This window comes from Biomphalaria glabrata, chromosome 15 (genome assembly GCF_947242115.1).
Source record: "Biomphalaria glabrata chromosome 15, xgBioGlab47.1, whole genome shotgun sequence".
NCBI classification, from domain to species: domain Eukaryota; kingdom Metazoa; phylum Mollusca; class Gastropoda; family Planorbidae; genus Biomphalaria; species Biomphalaria glabrata.
Window position 1 is genome coordinate 10,304,534 of NC_074725.1, and position 21,847 is coordinate 10,326,380.

The window sequence follows — 21,847 nt, forward strand, 5'->3', positions numbered from 1 at the left end:
GGCAGAAATAGCTTGTACAATTATCTAAGTGGACAAAAACCCACATATTTAGCCATATCTGATGATGATGATGATGATGATGATGATAAAGGATACTACTGAAGGATAAATTTACCTTGTTGGTATTAAGCAAAACAAGTAATACCAGTAATTAATTGAATAATTGATTAATTTTTATTTACCTTTTAATTCATGTGTTGTTTTTTTTAGGTACAATAAATAATTTAGGGAAGTTTCAACTTGATCCAAGAATGGGACAGAAAGACAGACTTTATACAGACTTGTAAAAAAGATAAAAAAAATATAAAAGCGATGGATACAACGTCTTATTTCACATTGTGTATTCTCGAATCAACGTATTAAGCTTTAGTATCCTCTTTAATAGACGTGCGGTTCTCCGGAACCTCAACGATGCTCTCTAGCCTCCTATTGGCGTCAGGAGCCTCCCGGGGCTCTCGTTTGGTGATCTCAATCGTCGTGGTCGGATCCGTCGGGGAAACAGCCACCATGCACGTGAGGCAGACACAGGAGACGAGGCCCACAGCGTAAAGTAGAAGATGCAGAATCAGAATCCAGAAAGCGAACCAGTAGAGGAAAGGGTTGCAGTAATTGAGTTGGGTGGAGTCGTAGCTGAAGTGTGCCAGCGGTGGGAAGACAACCACACATCCTGGGAGAGAAATTGAGAGTGAATAAGCTTTCATTACAAGTACAATCTTTTATTTCAGGCCAGTTTCATTTTCTTTGTAATTAAACTCATGATTACCAGTTATGTAAAAAAAAAATACAATTAGTAAGTCTAAAATTATTTAAAACAGACAACATCAAAGAGGATGTTTTATTTAAAGAGCCAACATGTACATCAGGAAACTGTGCACATTTTAAACAATTATTTGAGTTTTATATAAAAATATCAATAAATACTAAAAAATTACACGAAAACTGAATCTAATAATAAAATAATTATAATAGCTGATTACCCTCAGCATCAGAAGCGGCCTTAGGTGATGGTAAGTGGGGCAACCGCTCCATGCCCCGCACCTTAGGGGGCCTCGCGATTGGAGATTCCGAAAGTCAGATCTGCCAAAGTCAATGAACTACTGTAGCTCCTATTTCACACTTTGTTCTTGTTCTTATACAAAAGACCAAAGACAAAGGATTGTGTTTTCTTTGTAAATTGTTTTGCACAATAGATACTGGAGGCCAATTAGCAAACAAAGGCTACGCCACTGGAAGCATCTTGGTTATAAATACTTTGGCAGCACGATGTTTTTGTGAATCACGTTCAGTGTCTGTCAGCGTGTCTGTCAGCGTGGTTGGATTAAGCTCTGAGAATGTCCAGTAGTAGCACAACGGATGCCACGATGCTAGAACAAAGTACAAAAGAAAAACTGCATTGGGGCGCAGTTTTAACAACAAGCATTTCGTGTCAGAACAGATAAACTTGATGCGCCAAACAACGGTCAATTTTAGGCTTGGTTGAGAATATTTTGAGATACTGACCAATTTCGACTCAACCATCTTCAACTAATTAAGAACGCAGAGGCTCACGACCATTAAATCGGACATAGGATTTAAAACAAGCTTATGGACCTGAAAGGATCAGAATTAAAGGGAAAGTTATTGATACAATCAAACTTGCTAAATTATTTTCTGTTATACTTGACTGCAAGCCACAAGGAGCAGATGTGCCTTATATTTCCTTTTGTATCAGATAGAAATACATGGAACAAAGAGTCAAACAAAGATCAAAAAGTCAGACACAGAGTAAGACGCAAGAAATAAAAACAATTCGATTACGAGAGTATAGGGCCTCGCATATGCCACTCCCGGCCCCGCGCACAGCTAAAGCCGCCTCTGCTCAACATGGTGCCCTGGTGAATAAGTCTGTCAAAGGAGACAGGTAAAAGGGAAAAGGAAAATTTCATTAATTGCGCTCCACAGCATGTACTGGCGAACCAGAGAGAGAGAGAGAGAGAGAGAGAGAGAGAGAGAGAGAGAATAAGAAGCTTTCCGACAAACCATACAATCACCACTCCGTTCGTCAAAATGATCGCACAATATGGTGATAGCCCTCCAAGGACAGTGGTGGTACATTGTAAAAACATTATTGAATGTCACCTGGGCTCAGACTTCGGCCTCGCCGTGTACTGTGACCTGTGCCCCATACTAACGAATGTGATTTATAAGTGATCATCTACTAGATGGGGAATCCCTGGAAAAAAAGTGTCGGTAATGACTCTAAGGAGCCATACACTCATTCCTGGAGTCTAGGTAAAATCTTCGACCTTTAATGGAATCTCTACAAAGGAGTCTCACTACACTTATGGGATAAACGCTAAACCCAAAACATTTCTGGCTGAGTGGCAGAAACTGCTTGGCTACCTGTTTCGGAGTGCATGTGTGTGTGTCTGTTTCCAAGGTGACAATGGGAAGAAGCTAGCGATTGGTTGGAGGCTAAGCAGCGAGGAATATGAAATTGCAATAAGGTCTCCCGTAATGCAATTGTAAAAATAGAGACGACTCCAGGGTGCAAAAGTGTAATGACGTGTTTTTTTTTAATGTTAGATTTGTAATAAAAGTTATATTTAGTGTTGTTTCTTTCAGAAAGAATTTATTCAAATTATTTCAAGTTTTTACGTGAAATTCTAAAACGCCAACAGCGGTTTAGTTGTCTACCAACAGTTTGGTGCTATACGCCAACAGCGGTTTAGTTGTCTACCAACAGTTTGGTGCTATACGTCAACGACAGTCAACAACACTACCGTAAGGCAATATTCCGCCTTCCGTTGAGTTCTGTTAGCTGATCGCTTAAGGTCAGGACGAAATCTTTCCAAAAAGATTGGACCATAGCGCACTGAGAATGCTATGGCACGAAGAAGGCACTACACAAATTCAATTTTTAAAAGGCACTTTGGAAGTTATACAGCATCCAACGTCTCTTATAGTCTCTGTAAAAACATTTTAATTAAGCGTGGAGCAGATCAGCGTTAGATACACACAAAAAAAATGTTGGACCATGTGACCATAATGTCTATTAATGTTCGTTTTTATAATAAATTACATTTCGCTAATTGAAACAAAAAAATGGCAATGAGATGTTTACTGATCTGCTCACCGAATACCAGAAGGCCAAAGTTGATCAACGTGGACAGACAAAAGAACAAATTTAAAACGTGATAGTTCCGGTGGTACGTTTCTTTGGAGGTCACGTTCAGTCTTATCAAAATGATGATCAAGTCAAAGCCAGTAGCCACTGACCCGCTGACGATGAGGTACATCGCTATTAAGGGCTCTCTCGGACAATCTTGAAAGTGAATGGCGCCCATTACAACCTGGAATAGTGTGTGAAAAATACGAGATAAGATATAAAAGAGAAACTAATGTATAAGATAGTTAAAATAATGGGTGTAGACTTATTTATTTTTAATGGTGGTGGTGAAAGTAAAGTTGTATTTTTTCTTTTTTTATGCTTATACATATATATATATTTATACATAGTGTTACGTATTTCTGAATCTTCTGGCTAAATGTACTAGTAGGCACACAAATAAAAACACTGTAAAGAACTTGACGACTAAACTTTCAGCTTCATATAACTTTATTGACTATTAACTCTGACAATTTTTTACTGTAATATGTAGCGTAGAAGACTACAATATCTGTCAGTTTACAGTTAGCTAAACTTCGTTGCAATTCATCTCTTCACTTCGTTGTAATTCATCTCTTCTCAACTTGCCTTAGTTAACTTGCATCGAGTCGTACACATTTCTCTTCCGCTAGAGCCGCACAAGTCTTACATCGTCTGTATCGACTGTAATGGGTCACTCACGACTGACTTTCACATTAACTCTCTGGCTTATATGGAGTCCCTAATCGCTCCTCCAAAGTTGCACAAACACTGCTTGTATCCTCTGGAACAACACGTGAGGAAACGTCACATCCTGACTTTGTTTTTACATGTAGATTCCAGAGAACACCTGCTGCAGTGTCATCAAGCCGGGGTCACACGTACTGACCTCTATCTGTCACTGTTCATTATTAACTGCCCCCCTTCTTAGATCTGTTTGTCCCCTGGAACAACACGCGAGGACACGTCACATCCTGTCTTTCTTTATACGCGTAGATTCCAGAGAACACTAACTGCTGTGTCATCTCGCTGGGGTCACACGTTGACCTCTACTTGTCACTGTTCATTTGTAACAATATATATTTATTTATTTAGAATTATATTTATATATATATATATATAGAGAGAGAGAGATATACATATTTATAATTTAAATCTACATAAAGAATGTTCGTTACTCTAATTCATTCATTATATTATAAACCACAGTTTATAGAATCTACTTAGCTCCTTTTAAAATTATCATCAGTGACATAGTTAACCTTTAAACTCTGGGTACAAAGAAAACGCAACTCATAGTGTATCCTAAAAACAAACTCTGGGGTTTAAAAAATAAAATTGACATACTATCATCATTTATGTGGGTACAAATAGACACAGTTGACAGGCTATCAAACACAATGACAGATTACATGTTCCTATTCTAAATACTCTTTAGTACAAACAGACCCAATGGACAGGTGACCATCAAAACTGTCGGTATGTTTTGACCTACCTTGGAGATAGGCAGCGCTAGAGAGAGGCCTACAATCAACGTGAAGAAGAGGGTCTGCATGATGATCAAGAGAACAGACGAGACAAATTCTTTAGTCCCAGTGGCGTTACTTTTGGCTATTCGGATCTTCAAGACGATTGACTCTCTCTTGGCTACAGGGAAGTCCACGAATGAACCCTTGAAGTTTCCATCTATTGGTCCCTTGCTGATACTCATAGTGGTGCTCAAGTTAATCCTGTTTTCAGTATTTTTCTAGAAGACTTTAAGGGTCTCACTTTTTATACCCTGAAACCTTTCTGCAATAGCAAAGCATTAAAACTTTATGCTATCTAACTATTTGAGTTAGTTCCAAGTCTATTAAATAGTTTAAAACTATATCTGGACAATAGCTTCTGCATGAAGACTATTCTAGACTAAATAAGTAAATATTCTAAATGTAAATCTAACTCTAGATTATCCAAGACGATTTACACCAAGCGCAGTGGTTTTCCCCATACTTTTGTATGGCTATGAAGACCTGGAGAGTCACTAAAACAAATATGGAAAAGCTCCAGACCTTTGTTAACAGATGCCTACGCCGGATATTAGAAATTAGGTGGCCAGAAAAGATAACTACTATTGATTTGTGGGAGAGAACTAGACAAATGCCCATAGCCCAAGACATCACAAAACGAAAATGGAGCTGGATAGGACACAACCCTGCGAAAACCAGCTACCAATGTTGCAAGGCAGGCACTTGACTGGAACCCACAAGGAAAGAGGAAAGTGGGCAGACCCAAACAAACTTGGAGGAGGTCAGTCATCAGTGAAGCTGAGGGTACTGGAATGACATGGGAGCAGATGAAGAAAGCTGCTCAGAACCGAGTTCGGTGGAGAGGTGTGGTTGTGGCCCTATGCTCCCCTGGGAGTGCACAGGATTAAGCTAAGATGAAGACCTAGGTGATCTATAGGAGCTATCTAAGGCTCCTCGAAGGCGTCCATCAATGTTCCTTCACATGATAATAGTCCTACTCTTCTTTTTAGTGTCTAGCAAACAACCCTGTTTAGCTCTAGTCCAGTGGATACGATATAGAAGCACTACTTACCATTCGACAGCTGCGCTGGGTTGGACGCTTATCTCGCGTGGGAGACGACCGCAAGCCAAAGGCGAGCTTCTTTGGCGAGCTTAAAGTGGGATGGAGTAATAGAGGTGTCGCCCCTAAGCGCTATAAAAATCAACTCAGCTGCCATTTATTGGTATAAAGAAAAATTAGTTGGCAGCAGATAGCCTCTGAAAGGACTAGTTGGAGACTTCTTAAGAAGACCTCAGGACACACAATTGAGGCTCAAAGAAAAGCCCTTGCTGAAAACAGGGCAAAAGACAAAAAGGAAACTTATTTAGACACCCAGGCGAATAATGTTTTTTACCAGCATTAGATATGAAAAAATCTACAGGCCGCAACTGGGGATACGTACGTACACATGTTAAATAATGCACTCATATTTAATCTTCGGAATTGAAAACATTGCCATTCATTCATTCATATTTAGAAATACAATAATATAGGATTATAGCTATTTACCAAAACGAATTTAATTGAAATTAAGCCATAAGGTATCGAAATGATTACAAAGGGATCCGAAATATAACAAACATTTACTTGTTTCGTAATACCACAATGTTGGGCTGGTTATTTCACTTTATTCTGAAATCTGGACAGTGATTTAAATGAATTAGATTTTGTATTTATCAATTCGTGTTAAAAATTAAAATGTCTTATGGTCTTAATGGTTTCACGTTCAATAATATTGACAAAACAAAAAAAGTTTCATTTTTTTTTATACCAATAGGGAATTCCCAAGTAATTGCACATTATAGGATGCTATTTCAAGAGCTAATGCTCTACATATAGTTCCATGTATAGGCCAACATTATTTATGAAACTGCGCCCTACTAAGGGCGGACATATAAGCTACTTTCACTTCAGAGCTTAAACATGAAAAGCATTTTTTTTTAATTCAAGACAATACCTCCATTTTACAACTTAAAATAAAATAAAATATTTTAAAATATATATTAAAAAACAAAGCGTAGCGAACATGTGATGTTGACGCCATCAGTTAACCAATCGTAAACAAACAACATTGAGCCACGTGATTTTCTTTCTCTTCTATATAAATTACGATCTGATTTTAATCAACAATGGTTATTACGTGACAGTTTTCTTTTCGTTGTTTTATCAACATTATCATGTGACCGTTCAATTTGGTGAATGAGGTCACATTAGGCCAGCGGGCTGTTTATAAGTAGCGAGGACAGACGCAGACGGCGAAAAGAAAATCTTAATCGACCACCGGCAGACAATGGTTATGCTTGCCCATGCCCCATGGGTGTGGCAAATACTGTATTTCTCGCATTTTTTTTCGGACTTATTATTATATTACTTAATAATGTCTTATTATTATATATTAGTATCTTTATAATGGTTATGCTTGCCCTGGGTCTGGCAAAATATGAAGGTCACAGCTGGGGCTGCGCAGCCACGGAAAATACTGCATTCCTCACTGATCTTCAGACTCGAAGACAAGCCTTATTAGTACCTTTATTATATGTAGAACTTAAAATCTAGTTTAGATCTAGATATACTCCAGGATCCACAACCTAGGCGTAGTCTATAGTAGATTTAAGCTTAGATAATAATAATAATAATAATAATCTTTATAGTCCGTATGGAAATTTGTCTTACAATTTGTGCATTACACCAAACAAAAAACATTATAACTATAAGAAACCAAAGTGTACATTCACACCAGACTCACTCATAATTTACATGTGACAAAGTTTTTATCAGATTGTTCTTATTTAATGATTTGATTGCTAGGGGAACAAAAGAGTGTTTGTGTCTGTTTGTCTTTGCTATCGGTGTCTTGTATCTCTTTTGTGATGGTAAAATCACAAAATCCTGACACAAAGGGTGATTCTTTATTTCGAGGATCTTGGTAGCTTTTTTATAGATGTTTGTCTCAAACAACTGTCAAAATGGGGGTTGTTTTTTGCCAATGATTTTACCAGCAGCATTTAGGATTCTATAAAGTTTATTCTTATTTTTAATGCTCAGATTGACATACCAGGCAGTGATATTGAAACTTAAAATATTGCAGATAAGAGTGTGAGATAGAACATAGCCAAGGCCTTTTCGCTAACATTAAACATTATCTATCAATAAACTCAAAGCAGCTTTAAATTCAATAAACAACTTTTTTTTCCTTGAATAATTCCAATGCTATAGATCTAGGACTCTAAACCTAGAAGACGATGTGCACAATTATTTAATTTATTCAACTCTTGAATCAATAATGCCTTACATTCGAAAATTCCCAAACGCGATAGTTCTTTCAAAACCTAGACCTAATCTAGTTCTCAAGCCAAATTTATATGTATTTATTTTTTACTTTGAAAAATTATAACGGCTACAAATAGGGTTTTCCACATGTGGCCAACAAGCTATAAATTCCTTTCTCAGAGATATACATCAACTTATAAATTTCGAGAAAAATCTTTAAACCCGTTTTTAAGATCAGCGTTCAGGCTCCGCCCATCCGACTGCCATGAAGTTCTGACTTGACCAGACGTATTGTAAAAAAAAATGCATATTTCTGCGGTAAAATATTTGACAGAGAAAGTACTGCTGATTGTCGCCTCCACATCCTACGCCTCAAGTCTTCTGGGGTTAAAACCTGTATCGAGTTTGATCCCAACTCATTGTAATTGTACAATACTTCTATTCAAGTCATAACCACAAGGAAGAAGTCCTAATAATTCTTGACAGAGATCCATGTCTTCCAGTAAGTGCGTCTCGCATCCCGTCTTTGTGGCATGGAAACCTGGACTCATACCTTTTGATTAAAGTCAGTCGTTTACCTGGCAGGCAACTGTCACTCTTTCGTGAAGATCTTGTTGATGTCTAAGGGCTGAGCCGAAGGCTCTTCGAGCCCTAAGTTTGAAAAAAAACCTGCTTGGACGCCAAACAGTAAAAAAAAAAACCTGTGTGAACACACAGTTCTGTTTGGGAGAGACCCTAGACAATGCTTATGTAAAGCATTGCTGTTGACCGATGCATTTGGCCACCAACGCGTGGGCTAGACACGGCCGAAGGCCGAGAATACACCGGGATCTTCTGCCATTTTCCTTCAATGTACCAAGCTAACTGTGCAGGACCCGCCATTTATGTAACGGTCCCTTTGAGGAACAGCTCATGGATTGGTGACAGGTTTGTGGGGACTTTATTACAACCCCGCCCGTGCAATGGGTGGACTCTGGTCTACCCGTGGGGATCCCCACGGGAGTCTTGTGTTGCTACCCATTTAGCCTAGCCACTTCCCCTAATGGCCTTTTCCACGCGAGCGCCACGATGAGGCAGGGCAACGTGCTCGCGTCGTGGCAATCTTGTCAGCACTGAAGCACGCCTCGGTTTGTCAAATGTATTTCCTCATGGTTTATTTACCATCAATCTATTTACCTTATAATAAATTACGAATCTTACGTCCCGTGTTTTGAACAATTGTACATTTTAAATCAAACTAAATGATAGCACTCGTTTGTGTTCAATTAATCTTATCTAGGAATTGTAGCAAATATGCTGACATTTTTTTTACACAGAAAAGGGAAAGTGACCGTGAAAATGTGATACTTCCGATTCAATTGTAGAAGTAGCAGGTATGGTGAGAGTGAATGTGTTATTCTTGAGGTAGGCAATTGGTTTCTCAGAGTGGAATAGAATATGTGTGTAATTGCTGTCATTATGTCCTTTTGGATTAATGGAGATCTTCGTTTTCCTGGATAGCTGGAGTTTTTTTTTTTTGTTGCTTTTTTGTTTATTAATTAATTAGTAATTAATCGTTCCTTAAAGAAACCCCTTCAGCCAAGTAAGAAAAGTAACTGACACCATGTAATAAACGACTGTAAAGTTTCAATCGAACTAATATAAGAATAAAAGTATTGAAAATAAAGATAACAATTACACTCTTTTCTACTACTAAAGAGAAAGAGAGAGAGACATACAGTATTCATAAACCAAAGTGATTTGATGTAAATAGGATAGACCTTCATCACAGAACTAAATGTTGGTCTCCAAGTAAAATTGTTTCAATGCTTCTTGTCCATGACTAGACATACACCAATTCTGACCTTTGATCTTATGTATTAAAGGAGATGTATTAAAGGAAGTCTTTAAATAGACACAACAAATCTTATTGGAAAATTTGAGCAGACGTAAGGGAGTGATCATTTTATTTTGTGAATTTATTAGCAATGTTTTCATGCGTTCCAACTGCATGCCACGTTTAGTGCCGGGAACCACTGGCGTGTAGACGTGCTAGCGGTGTAGGGTCGAATCCAATGTTGGCTATAGTTGTAGCACCCATCAGGATCGAATCCAATTTTGACTTAATTAGTAACTTCAGTAGTCATTGCAGGTATAATCATGCCCCAAATACTTAACATTTTGTTTTAAATTGACCTCCCTCCCGCCCTTTTTTTAAATATTTTATTTCACCGATAATTTTGATGAAAACTTCAAAGTCCCACTTGTATTTCTGTTAGTGTACAATGATGTTTCTACACGTTCACCACAGTACCGACGAGAAGTGGGCGATGGGGATTCCCCTGAACGCCTTGGTGAGTCCCGTTCACGTGCAGTCCAATGACGTGGTAGCTGGCCAGGCAGTAGAGCACCCAGAGCGCCAGGCACGAGAACAGCACGAGAAGAAGAAAGGCCGATATGGTGGAGAGAGTGAAATAGTAGATGGCTGGGTGACAGTAGCGAGGGCGGTGACTGGGCTCGAACGAGAATGACTTCAGGCTAAATACCGAAACACAACCTGCAATATATAAAATATACAAACCTTATAAGAAATAGTAAATTCTCTTTCAGAGATAGCGATCTATGGATGATGTACAGGTTATCCGCTTCTATGGCCTCTACTTGCCCCAACTTTTGTCAGGTACCCAGGGGCTTCGTAAAAATATCCAATTTCAAAAGTTTTCACCATGATTCGAACCTGAGACCTCCAATTACGGAAGACAAAGGCTCTACAACTCGGCCACTATGCCCCCTTAAAAGAAATACCCCCTTTATAAGCTAATCGTATCTAATATAACCTAATCATTGAAAGATGTATGTACAAGTGCAGTTACAAATTCATTATTGTTTATCGCTTGACATATACAACATTTCATATGAATAACCAATTGAAACAGAAATGTTTTTAGAAAATGAAATAATTTAGACATAACATTTCTTTCCCTTAATTGAAAATAAAGAAGAGGGGAGGGGGTAAAAATTGTTGCTGATTGAGTGCAAAGGATCAATAGAGTTTATAAACAAAATTAAGCCCAGTGGCGTGCGTTGAAAGCCATCTAGGTGTATTCAGGCCATGCTCCCAAGCTATGTAGCCAAGTACTTTTATCATATCAGATTGAGGGCGACAATGAATGAAGAGGAGAGAGAGAGAGGAATGAGGAAATTGAAAGAGAAGAAGAGTTAAAGAGAAAGGAGATTGAGATGAACAATAAAAAGAAATGACTGAACGAGAGCGAAAGAGAAATTTAAAGAAAGAGAGAAAGAAAGAAAAAGAAAAGGGGAAAATGTAAGAAACATCGGCTACAAAAAGAAAGGTAAGAAAACTAGGAAAAAGAAAGAAAGAAAGACAGAGAGAGAGAAAAAAAGAGAGAGAGATTGTTATCCTACCTGCAATGAAGACAAGAAAGGATAACGCCGAAAAGAAAACAGATGCAATGTCGACAACTCCTGTCCAGTCCAACCAGTTTTGTAAAGCTAAAGTCCGACATAGAATGCAACTGAGGAGATCTATTGTTGTGAGGGCGCCTATGGTCACCAAGTAGACTGGCAGGACAGGTGCAGCCGGACAATCATTCAAGTACATAGAGCCAAGTAGAGTCTACAGAAGTAACAAGCAGAATAGAAACAAATCTCTTTTTTTTTTATATTTACCACTATATATCTCAATAATGTATAATTTATTTCCGTTATTCGATATCAAACTAAATAATTAACTTAATTGAATAAATTGTTTTTTTTTTAACTGACCCTGTCATTAAATAATTATGCAAAGTTTCAACTTGTTCCGAGAATGGGCGCGGGAGAAATAACGCGTACACACTTTTTACCAGACAGAGTGGGTTAATATTAGCTTTGTAAAATAGATGTATATTAATATAATAAATTTACTTATTTATAAAACAATGTAATTCATGTTCGGAAATAAAGCACTAGTTTGTAATTCAAGGAGCGAGGCTTGAGACAACAAGGGTATTGAATATCTGCCTGGTTGTGAGGTATGCACGTTGGACTGTCGTTCCATCTCTCAATGGCTATTTATTTCCTTCACAAGACTGATGTAGCTATTTATTTCCCTCACAAGTTAGACAGGTGCAGCTATTTATAAGTAGATTTATAGCTTTATACGTTTTTTAAAAATATTTTTTCTATAACCATCGTTGCGTGCATTATCTTTAATATTGCTCTTTTGTTACGCAATCATTAATTAATGATCTTTAATCTAAATGGGCTGTATTGACGTGATCTGTACTTACACGACCTTTGTTAGCATGATCTTTGGTTTTGTTATCTTTATTTCTTATCTTTAGTTACATTATATTAACGTACATGGTTTATATTTACTTGATCTTTAATGATCTTTACTTTAATGGCCTTTAGTTTCATGATCTCAATGACGATTACTTACTTGACCTTTTGTTTCATGATCTAAATGATGTTTACTTACAAGACCTTTACTTTTATGATCTAAATTATGTTTACTTACATGACCTTTACATTTATGATCTATATTATGTTTCCTAATATGACCTTTACTTTCATGATCTAAATTATGTTTACTTACATGACCTTTACACTTATGATCTAAATGATGTTTACTTACATGCGTGATGATAATGATAACATCAGCGATGATGTTGAAATTATCACCTCTAAACACATACTCAACAGTCTGTCGGCCACGGCGACGGACACGACGTCTCCGCCGAGGTTGATTAGGGGTACTTTCAAGGATTTCACTGTGGTCGTCTTGCTTCCCGGAGCCATCCAGGGCGGCACCTGTAGCTTTCCCAGAGCCCCGCTGCTCGTCCACTCGAGAATAATCCCCCGCTTCGACCGAGGAGGCGCCGACCTTGTTCAGACTGAAGATAATAGGTTGAAGAAGACGTTTGATCCTCTCGGTGGCGGTACCGATGGGTGGAAGGAGAGGTTTAGGACTGGTCGAGGAGATAGTGGCCACAGAGGACCTGACTCCAGGCCTTTCGCCATCGACTGCAACGTTATCTCTGTGCCACTTTGAGACGTCATCTTTTGTGTACACATGTCTAACAAAACCTGATTTCAGTCTTGTAGTGAAGAACATTTGGATCTTGATTTCAATAACTCATCAATACTTATACATCGTTCATTCATTACCAAGACAATCTTACAATATTTAGATATGACTACATCAATACCTAGACGTTACTAAGACAGTACTACATAGTTCGGTACTATTACATCGATACTCCAATGTTTTTTTTTTTACAATATATAGATACTACTACTAATGCTTAAGATTTAAGAATGTGTACACTATAAATAATCCATAGAATCAATGGTTAAGACAAACAACATAGTGTTATTAAATGTTATTGATAATAAAAGAGAACGACAGATATAATATAAATGCAAGCATTTCTATAATAATAGATAGATAGATGGATAGACAGAATGGTGTATTAAATTAATCACTTGTGCAGTTATACCATATGACTTAAACATTAGACATGAGTATATTACGTAGATATATACTATTTTATACACTTCTCATGTATATCATAGACTGTATATAAAGTCTATGATCTTTGGATTTTCTGTCTCAACAGATAGCATTAGTGCTAATAACCGGAAAAGGAACATTAAAACAAATATCTGTTGATTAGTGAAAATAAAAATTTCGCATTTCTATTCCTCCCTGCAAATACAAGTAGATCTAGATCTATATGAAATAATACATTGATGTTTGTTAGTACGCGAAGAGACCTACTCCGCCATACTCTCATTTTGGGAGACCAAAATCGCTATTGGCCTTAGCCTTGTAAAGCGAGAATAGGCGCAATAAGAGCTTGTCTGCTTTAATAATACGTCTGTTTATAGTTATGAGGACAACAACTTCACGTTGGTTGTGTTACATTTTACAACACTTCGCCTAAGCGCTAATGCTAACACGGAGTCAGGCTCTGGTTACGATAAAAAACAATGGTCGCTGACCTACTACGTCACGAGCCAGCCTTACGGCCTGGGGTCACGGAGGTCACGGTAGGAGCCATTATCTCGTTGACCAGTAGAGAGACCTTTATCCATTTGGAGAGGCGTGGACGGGAAGCTAATCACCCCAGGTCCTGTCTGAAAGTACAGCAATGGCAGAGATTATTTAGGTCATGTCCCATGAGTGGCACTACTCCTTCGTTCCTATTCTGTAACCACCACAATACTGTGTGAGGACCGCTACTCCAGCCACGGGATCTCTGAGGACGGCGTGGGGGGGCTTGTTGGACTTGGTTGCCGGGTCTCTCTTCCATCCTCACCGTGAGTGAGATAAAAAAACAAACCCCAACCCAAGGTAACCCCAAGGAGGCCTAGTTCTCGTCATTGACCTATCTAGTTCCTATACTAAAGGTTGCCACTGAGGTTCCGGGTGCTAGAATCCTCGGGTTGGCCTTAGTCAGAAGATTTTCTCTTTGTCTAAGTATTGACGTAATGTTAAACACCGCTGTCCAGGTTTGTGAAGTGCTGCTGCTGGACATTAACATTGATTTGTGGAGATCCCAGTCAATTGCGTTTGTTCAACTTCTGGAACATAACCTACGTTTTTCTTCGGATGGTACACTCACCACACTTTAGTATAGCTCTGGAAGTTGAGTGCTCTTAGAGGAGGCATCCAAGGCTTCTCAAACTCTAACATCACTATTGCTTGTGCTCCAGAATGATTATATGCTGTCAATATTACTTAACAAGAAAAAAATAACAACTAAAATACTTTTAAAAAATAGCTCATACGAAGTGTAATTGTATCAATTAGTTTGGATCAGTCATGTCCTTTAATGTGTAATCGATGCAGACTAACAACAATAAATCTGTGCGATTAATAATATTTTTACCGTTTTTGTTCAGTGCTATTTCTTTCAGTGCTTTTTTATCTTATCTTATATGATACAGACGTTACTTCAAAAAAAGAAGATAATTACGTCCTATGCGTCATGCGTCTCACTACGCTATGATCCTATCACTTATCTGGACCAGTTGGGAAAGTGGGGGGAGGGGAGATCTGTGTGGTTTGACCGTCACTGGGTTTTAAAAGCATTTACATTAAATAAATAAATTAATAATAATAATAATTGTGCAAAATTGCAGCTTAATCCGAGATTGGGTGTAACGTTTTTATTCAATGGAAAATCCTTGACATTGTTCGTATTCTCGTAACATCCCCAATTGATGCATTCTAGTTATTCAAATTATGACCTCGGTCGATGTTTTGGTTTAAAGTTGGCAGCTGTTTACAGAATAGCCGAGAACAACACAACTAAAACAAATGAGTCTCAAATTATATAAGCTAATAAGGTAATTAAAATGATTAGTTGCTTTAGCGCTACGGTCTAACATACGGTCTAAGATCAGTATCTTGTTGAGATAGGTATTCTAATAATTTATTATGGATGAATGCCGTTCCAACGATTGTGGTTCCTTGTATTTTATTGTTTAAATTGTCATAGTACACATTGTTATGGCACGATTAGGAATCAGTTATTTGTTTCGGAAATAGGGAAAGTTTTGACTTAGAGACAATGGCGTGACTCGTAAAAACAAGGATAGGGTTTTAGAACAAAACATCAGCCGACGTAAACATACTACTTCTAGGACGCATTAGAGATAGGAAACCTCATATGAACATAGAGAGTTAGCTGACATTCGATGGTTCCCTTCATTGCTATTAAACTTGTTCGACTTTCAGTACCAGCGTCGGCTAACTTTCATTGGTGGTTTGGCCTTCCGCCGATGTAATTGGATAAAGTATTGCGTGGAGTAATACCTCCATTTGGTTGATTTGCATTCGACACCGCGGGAAGCGCCTTAACAATCTTTATTGCTTGCAACAAATAACATAACAGTTAACATCAGGAAACAAATGAAATTTAGATGTAACTTCAATACAAATTGGTTTGAAACGAATGGAAGCAAATAAAAGGAGGAAGATTGGGACAGTCTACGAAATATACAACATAAGCAATGTCAAAGAAGTTCCATGGAAAGATTATTGTTGCTAGCTAAATAGTTACAAGCAAAATAAAAAAAACCTTCAAAAAAAAAACAACAACAAAGCTTCTCCAAGGGAAAGAACTCCACATCTACCGCTATATCTCTAAAAAAAATAGAAGTTCCCTTTTTCAATATCAAACAAAATAATAAATAAGTAGTAATTAATTGACTTATTGATTAATTTTTTATTGATTCATAGTTTGTTATGTATTATAAACAATTGATTAAAATTTCAACTTGATCTGAAAATGGGTGTGGGACAAATAACGTGAACAATTATCTAAGCGGATAAAACCCTACATATTAAGCTATATCGGTGAATGCTGAAGGATTAATTTCCCTTGTTGGTATCAAACAAAATAATTAACAGTAGTTAATAGACTAATTGGTTAAGTTTTTAAAAATTGATTCGTGTATTGTCTTAGCCAATGACTATTTGTGCAAAGTTTCAGCTTGATCCGAGAATGGGTGTGGGAGAAAGAACGTGTTCAATCTTGTGACCAGACAGACAGACTGAGATAACATAACTAACTATGGTTTGTAACTATTAGTCTCTGTCACACGCGAAAGAGTTTATAAACCTAACTAGAGGCTCTAAATTGTGCGCCAAAATTATTAGCTATAAAAATTAAAATCTTTGAAAAATATATAGATGATTAGCTCTTCCTTTGTTCTATACACCGGATACACCAGCTCTAAACAGTTAATAGACATAGGTGAAAATATACAATTGACAAAGCTTGTCACAGAGAGGTTCAAGGACGGCAGGTCAAAGGTGAGTGTGAGGGGAAGCGTACGGTGTGTCATGTAACAAATGTAACAGAGCTTCCTTTCTTAGACCAGAGCCGGCCTTAGATAATTGAAGGCGAATTGAATTTGATATGAAATAAAAAAAATAAAAAAATAACAAGGTTAAAAAGACAGTTTGTGTGGAAACACAAACTCATAATCGGCCCCCGAGGTGATCCATCTAGAATCTAGAGTCTTCACCAGGATTCGTACACGGGACTTACGGTTCCTAGTGCTTTACCCCTCAGCTACAGTATCTCCATATATTCATTTAGCGTACACTTATATTGATTAATGCGATTCAAACTAGTGTACTCTAACAATATCATTGGGCTCATGAGTCGCTATTTCTTCGCTAAAAACATTGTACAGAGTCCTATGCGAGGCCCAATCAATCGGAGGCCCTAAGCAGCTATCTTGTTTTCCTATGCCTAAGGCCGGCTCTGATAGGCCACATTAACTTTCATACATTATTGGACAGGTTGTATCATGTCATTAGCAGTCTATAGTCTACACAGCCTTTTGGTCATCGTAATCTAAGTCTTTAGAATAGTATCTTTGGCGGATCAAGGTGTATCCCCGTAATTCTATCTTGTTTTCAGTACGTTTTGTTATTTTCTTACGGCAGGATCTCATTTCTGTTAGGGAGGAGACAAAGTCAGACTCAAATGAACTTGAAAGAAATAGTTCTCCAGTATAAACGAAGCTGCCAGAATGTCCTTTTGTTTTTTGTGGATTTACTGCCGAACATGAGTAGGGCAAACACAAAGCGAGGAGTTCTAGAAAATTTTGTTTTGAGAACTATCGAAGCAATAGGTACACATTTGTTTACTGCTATGACGTGCTAAATGGAGCAGAAAGTCAACTGAACTGAACAAAAATGTCGAACATTCTGTTTGTTTGAACCAAAAAACAAAGAGGTTTTGACCTAGATTTGGGTTAAACTCACAAACACATAATCACAGACAAATCCATTCTCTCTTCCTCCCTCTCTCTCTCTCTCTCTTTCTCTTTCATACACATACACACACACACGCTATAACACATACGTATACAGTCTTAACCTTAAAAAAATGTGTGATCTTTATCGTCAAGAGCAATTAGATTTATGATAATATCAGAGGACATCAAGAGAAGAAGAAAATGTAGTTTGAAAGAAAAAAAAATGTAGCACTGAGAGAGACAAGTCAATGTATAGAATGTCTCATTTACAGTGAGATGAGTTTTTACAAAGTTTATGTATGAACTCAATTTTTTCTGACTGTCTGGTAAAAGGTTTATATACGTTATTTCTCAGACACCCAAACTTTGATTGAGCTGAAATTTTGCACAATTATTTCTTTTACCTGACAGCACAAGAGTCGATTAAAAAAATTAACCAATGTTAATTAAATATTTGTAATTAATTATTTTGTTTGGTATCTCGAACAAGGTGAAGAAATTGTACTTGACTGAAGTGGTGGTATACGCTGAATTAGTCCCTTTAATAGGTCGCTGCTTCAAAGTAAAATTTAAAAAAAAAAACATAACTAAACAATCCTCTATAGTCATAGGCACTTCACTAGCAGAGGGGTCAGTACATCGGCTTGAGGTCACAGGTCTATACGACGTGGCAACGAGCTATTGGTCTAAACTGCCCACAGGTTGCTACGTTGCAGGTCAGTTTTGACTAAGACTAAGACTGATTTATTGATCCTTACGGAAATTTGTTGTGATTACAAGGACTCTTTTCTCATATAAAGACAACACAACAGAAAAATACACTTAATACAACAGACACAACATAAAGAGCTCATTCAGCGACTACACACAGGCATCTTGGTGCTTGTCATGTTCTCTGATCAATGAGTGGCGGTGATAGAGTCTGACCGAGTGAGGTACGAACGAGTTTTTGTATCGCTCTGTTCTTGTTTTGATTGACAGCAGTCGCCCACTTCGCGACGGCCTGACGTATTTCTGATGGAGCGGGTGGCCGTTGTCTTCCAAGATTTTTCGATTTTTCTTATTATTGCTGTTATGATTTTGATGCGGACAAGTAGTGATCCCACACATCATATGGCACGTGATTAACTGTTTGGTAATTCCAGGGACCCCCATTGGTTGTTATGTTCCCCAACCGACATGCAACACCGAGATATGCATCTCCATCAAAACGCTGCCTGAAATAGACGAACTGTTTATTCAAGCTCTCTATGACCAATTTTGGCGTATTGTTTATCAGGTTTATCAAGAGGCTGATTTTAAGTTCCTCGGCATTTCAATACGTTTCTTTAAACAATACAAAAAAAGAAAAGTAAAAAAAATAGGATTAAGTGGGGGAGAGTTCTTGGGGTGACAGAATTCAAGGACACATTCATAAACCTACACAGCAAACATATCTCACCAAAAGCTAGAGAGATAAGTTATAGACTTATCTTTGGGATGACCCCTATGGTTAGAAGACGGGCAAATGACCGTGAATGTAAATTATGCCACCTTGAAAATGCTGATAATGAGAAACATATGTATTTGGAATGTCAATTATTCCTTCAAGTTAGAAGTACTGTAATGGACCTATTGGAAGCAAACTGTGGCAATTATGTAAATGTTAACTTGTCTATTATTTTAAACAAGCTGCCAAAACTAAAAAATAAAATGATACATAACTTTAACTTGATTATTGTTTCCGAATACAGGAATCTTGTTTGGGCTAGCTGGCTCAAATGTCTACATAATAATAAGGTGTTTGATCCTAATCACTTGGAATTAACATTTAGAAAAATAATGGACTTTAGGGTAGAGAATTATCTAGTTTGATTTTCATATACCTGTACAATGCTCATGTAGTTTTCCAGAAATAGGGTGTTGGGGGTCAGGGATATCTGATATTGTGTTGATTGTTCTGGAGTAGAGGATACTTGTATCATTTTTCTGTCTTTAGGGGGTTCATTGGTTAGGTAGTATGTCTTTGATATTAAATAATATTTCTATAACTATTATTATATTTTTAGGTTAATCACTTTTCAATTGTTTATGATTTAATACTTGTGAATTATGATAACTTACAAATAAAAACATATTTAAAAAAAAGCCCACAAAAGAGGCAAGATGGCCCATAAAAGAGGCACATAAAGCCCAAAAAAGAGGCAAAGAAAAGAGGCCTAAGGCCCAAGGATTCCTATGATGATAAAGCTAAAACTGAATAGCACAAATTCTGAGGTTTCCTTTAAAAAACAACAGAAAAGTAAAAAAAAAAAGAAGAAAAAGAATATGGAGAAATATGGACAGCACAATGACCAGTCTACTTTCCTAACCAAATCCCATGCTGAGTCGTGCACCCGAGACTGATGGACTAAGGGACGTTCAACACAATCTCAAAGTTAACTCCTCCGTCACCTCGCCCTACGTTAAAAGAAGCACATCCTGGACTCTCGAATGCATCGTATCTCTTTCAAACGAAATAATCTCAGCCCAACGCACCGCTGTTGACTAAAAGAAGAAATATAAAGCAATAGATTAAACCGCGTTGTTACTCTCGAAGCTTCCGGGTATCAATAGAAGCCTAACAATACATGTTAGAAGCTGAATGGGGGCGGTCTATGCTGTCTAAGTTTCCATTGGCAGAAATGTTTACAAAAGATGTCATAAATCGTAAAGACGGTCTAGTAGCCTTTGACGACTATTACAAATCAATTTCTTTATATTCAATTTTTTAACGAGGAAGTCAGGTGAAAACAAGTTCAACCGCCGGCTCACCACTTCTTTGCGATAGGTGTGACAAAATTAAAACGTGTCTAGAACTTTTATAGAAGTTTCGGAATCATGTTTTCGGCATGAAGTGAGGAGCTATTTTTAGAGAATAATGGAAAATAAAAGGTCAAAGGTTATAATAGGGGAGTCACTTGTAAAGAATGAATAACGAGAAGAGTAGATTTTGAATACTAATGACTGAAAAAAGAAACTCTGGCTTTTCTCCCACTTCCTCTTCTCGGATCAAGTTGAAATCGTCCATAGCTATTCATATTCGATGACAAGACATGAATCAATCTAAAGATTGACCAATTAGTTAATCAATTAATGGTAATTAATCAATTTCGTTTTATATAGAAAACGAAAAAGGGAGCTTATTCCTGCATTTTTAGATATATAGCAGTAATTTTGCGATTATTTCTCTTTGTTTTTTTTTATATTTTTGTGTCTGTATGTTGTGTATTTGATTTAAGAACTTGTACTTCCTGCTACTAAGTCTATACTTTTAATTACTTGGGCTTTATTCTTTCTATTCGATTCTTCCTTACAAAGTTGCTGATCTATTTAGGTGGGAGGGCTCAATGGCCGTCTAGTTGTTACTCGCTTCAATGTTTTACAGTTTAAAAGAGGAAGACATTGAAAATCGCCATTAAAAATGATAATTTCAACTTCTATTAGTTTGAACACAATACAGGAGGCGCGGTGGCTTCTGAACCGGCGACCTCGCGTTCGAATTCTGGTGAGGACTGGGATTTTTATAATTTCGGGATCTTTTTGGTGCCTATGAGCCCACCTAGCTCTAATGGGTTCCTGAGATTGGTTAGGTAAAAGGCGGTTGGTCGTTGTGCTGGCCACATGACACCCTCGTTAATCGTAGGCCACAGAGACAGATGACCTTTCCATCATCTGCCCCATAGATCACAAGGTCTGAAAGGGAAACTTTAAGAAAAGTGCAGGATTACATATAGGCCAGACAACCTATGGATTACGGACTCCACTTTTTTGGCGAAAGGCGCCCAGTTGTTGATGTCTCATTGGTAGTGATGTGTGTCTTTTTTCAGAAACGATGATAACTATTTGCAATTTATGGTCAATATTCCCCAAAAACGTAGCTATTTGGCCATTTGTAACTGAAGATTTTGTATCTGAAGTACTTTGTGACATTAACCAAATCTTTACAAGCACCTTTTTTTGTTTCTTGTACCCAACCCCAGAAAACCGGGGGTGGGGTGGGGAAGGGGCGACAGAGAGAAAGGGGGGAAGGGGGAGTACGAAACTCAATGACATTGAGCTATCAATAAGATACATCAGTCATTTAACCACGACTTTTAAATTCCATTACTACATCGC

General features: G+C 37.6%; 2 protein-coding genes across 3 annotated transcripts; both read right to left on the bottom strand.

Moving 5' to 3' along the window:
• Nucleotides 1-151: 151 nt before the first annotated feature.
• On the bottom strand, nucleotides 152-6,400 carry LOC106055742 (transmembrane protein 272-like). 2 transcript variants are annotated; one of them, XM_013212162.2, is made up of 4 exons: nucleotides 6,263-6,400; nucleotides 4,623-4,918; nucleotides 3,116-3,332; nucleotides 152-667 (listed from the first exon to the last, which is right to left on the bottom strand). In XM_013212162.2, the coding sequence occupies exons 2-4, from the start codon at nucleotides 4,836-4,838 to the stop codon at nucleotides 360-362; spliced, it is 741 nt and encodes a 246-aa protein (XP_013067616.2). In that variant the 5' UTR covers nucleotides 4,839-4,918; nucleotides 6,263-6,400; the 3' UTR covers nucleotides 152-359. The 2 variants fall into 2 exon arrangements, with proteins under 2 accessions (XP_013067616.2, XP_013067618.2); XM_013212164.2 differs by having other exon boundaries at nucleotides 6,185-6,400.
• Nucleotides 6,401-9,874: 3,474 nt separating this feature from the next.
• LOC106055743 (uncharacterized) lies at nucleotides 9,875-13,559 on the bottom strand. The gene is made up of 3 exons (XM_013212165.2): nucleotides 12,564-13,559; nucleotides 11,351-11,561; nucleotides 9,875-10,481 (listed from the first exon to the last, which is right to left on the bottom strand). The coding sequence occupies exons 1-3, from the start codon at nucleotides 13,041-13,043 to the stop codon at nucleotides 10,219-10,221; spliced, it is 954 nt and encodes a 317-aa protein (XP_013067619.2). The 5' UTR covers nucleotides 13,044-13,559; the 3' UTR covers nucleotides 9,875-10,218.
• Between the last annotated feature and the right edge of the window lie 8,288 nt (nucleotides 13,560-21,847).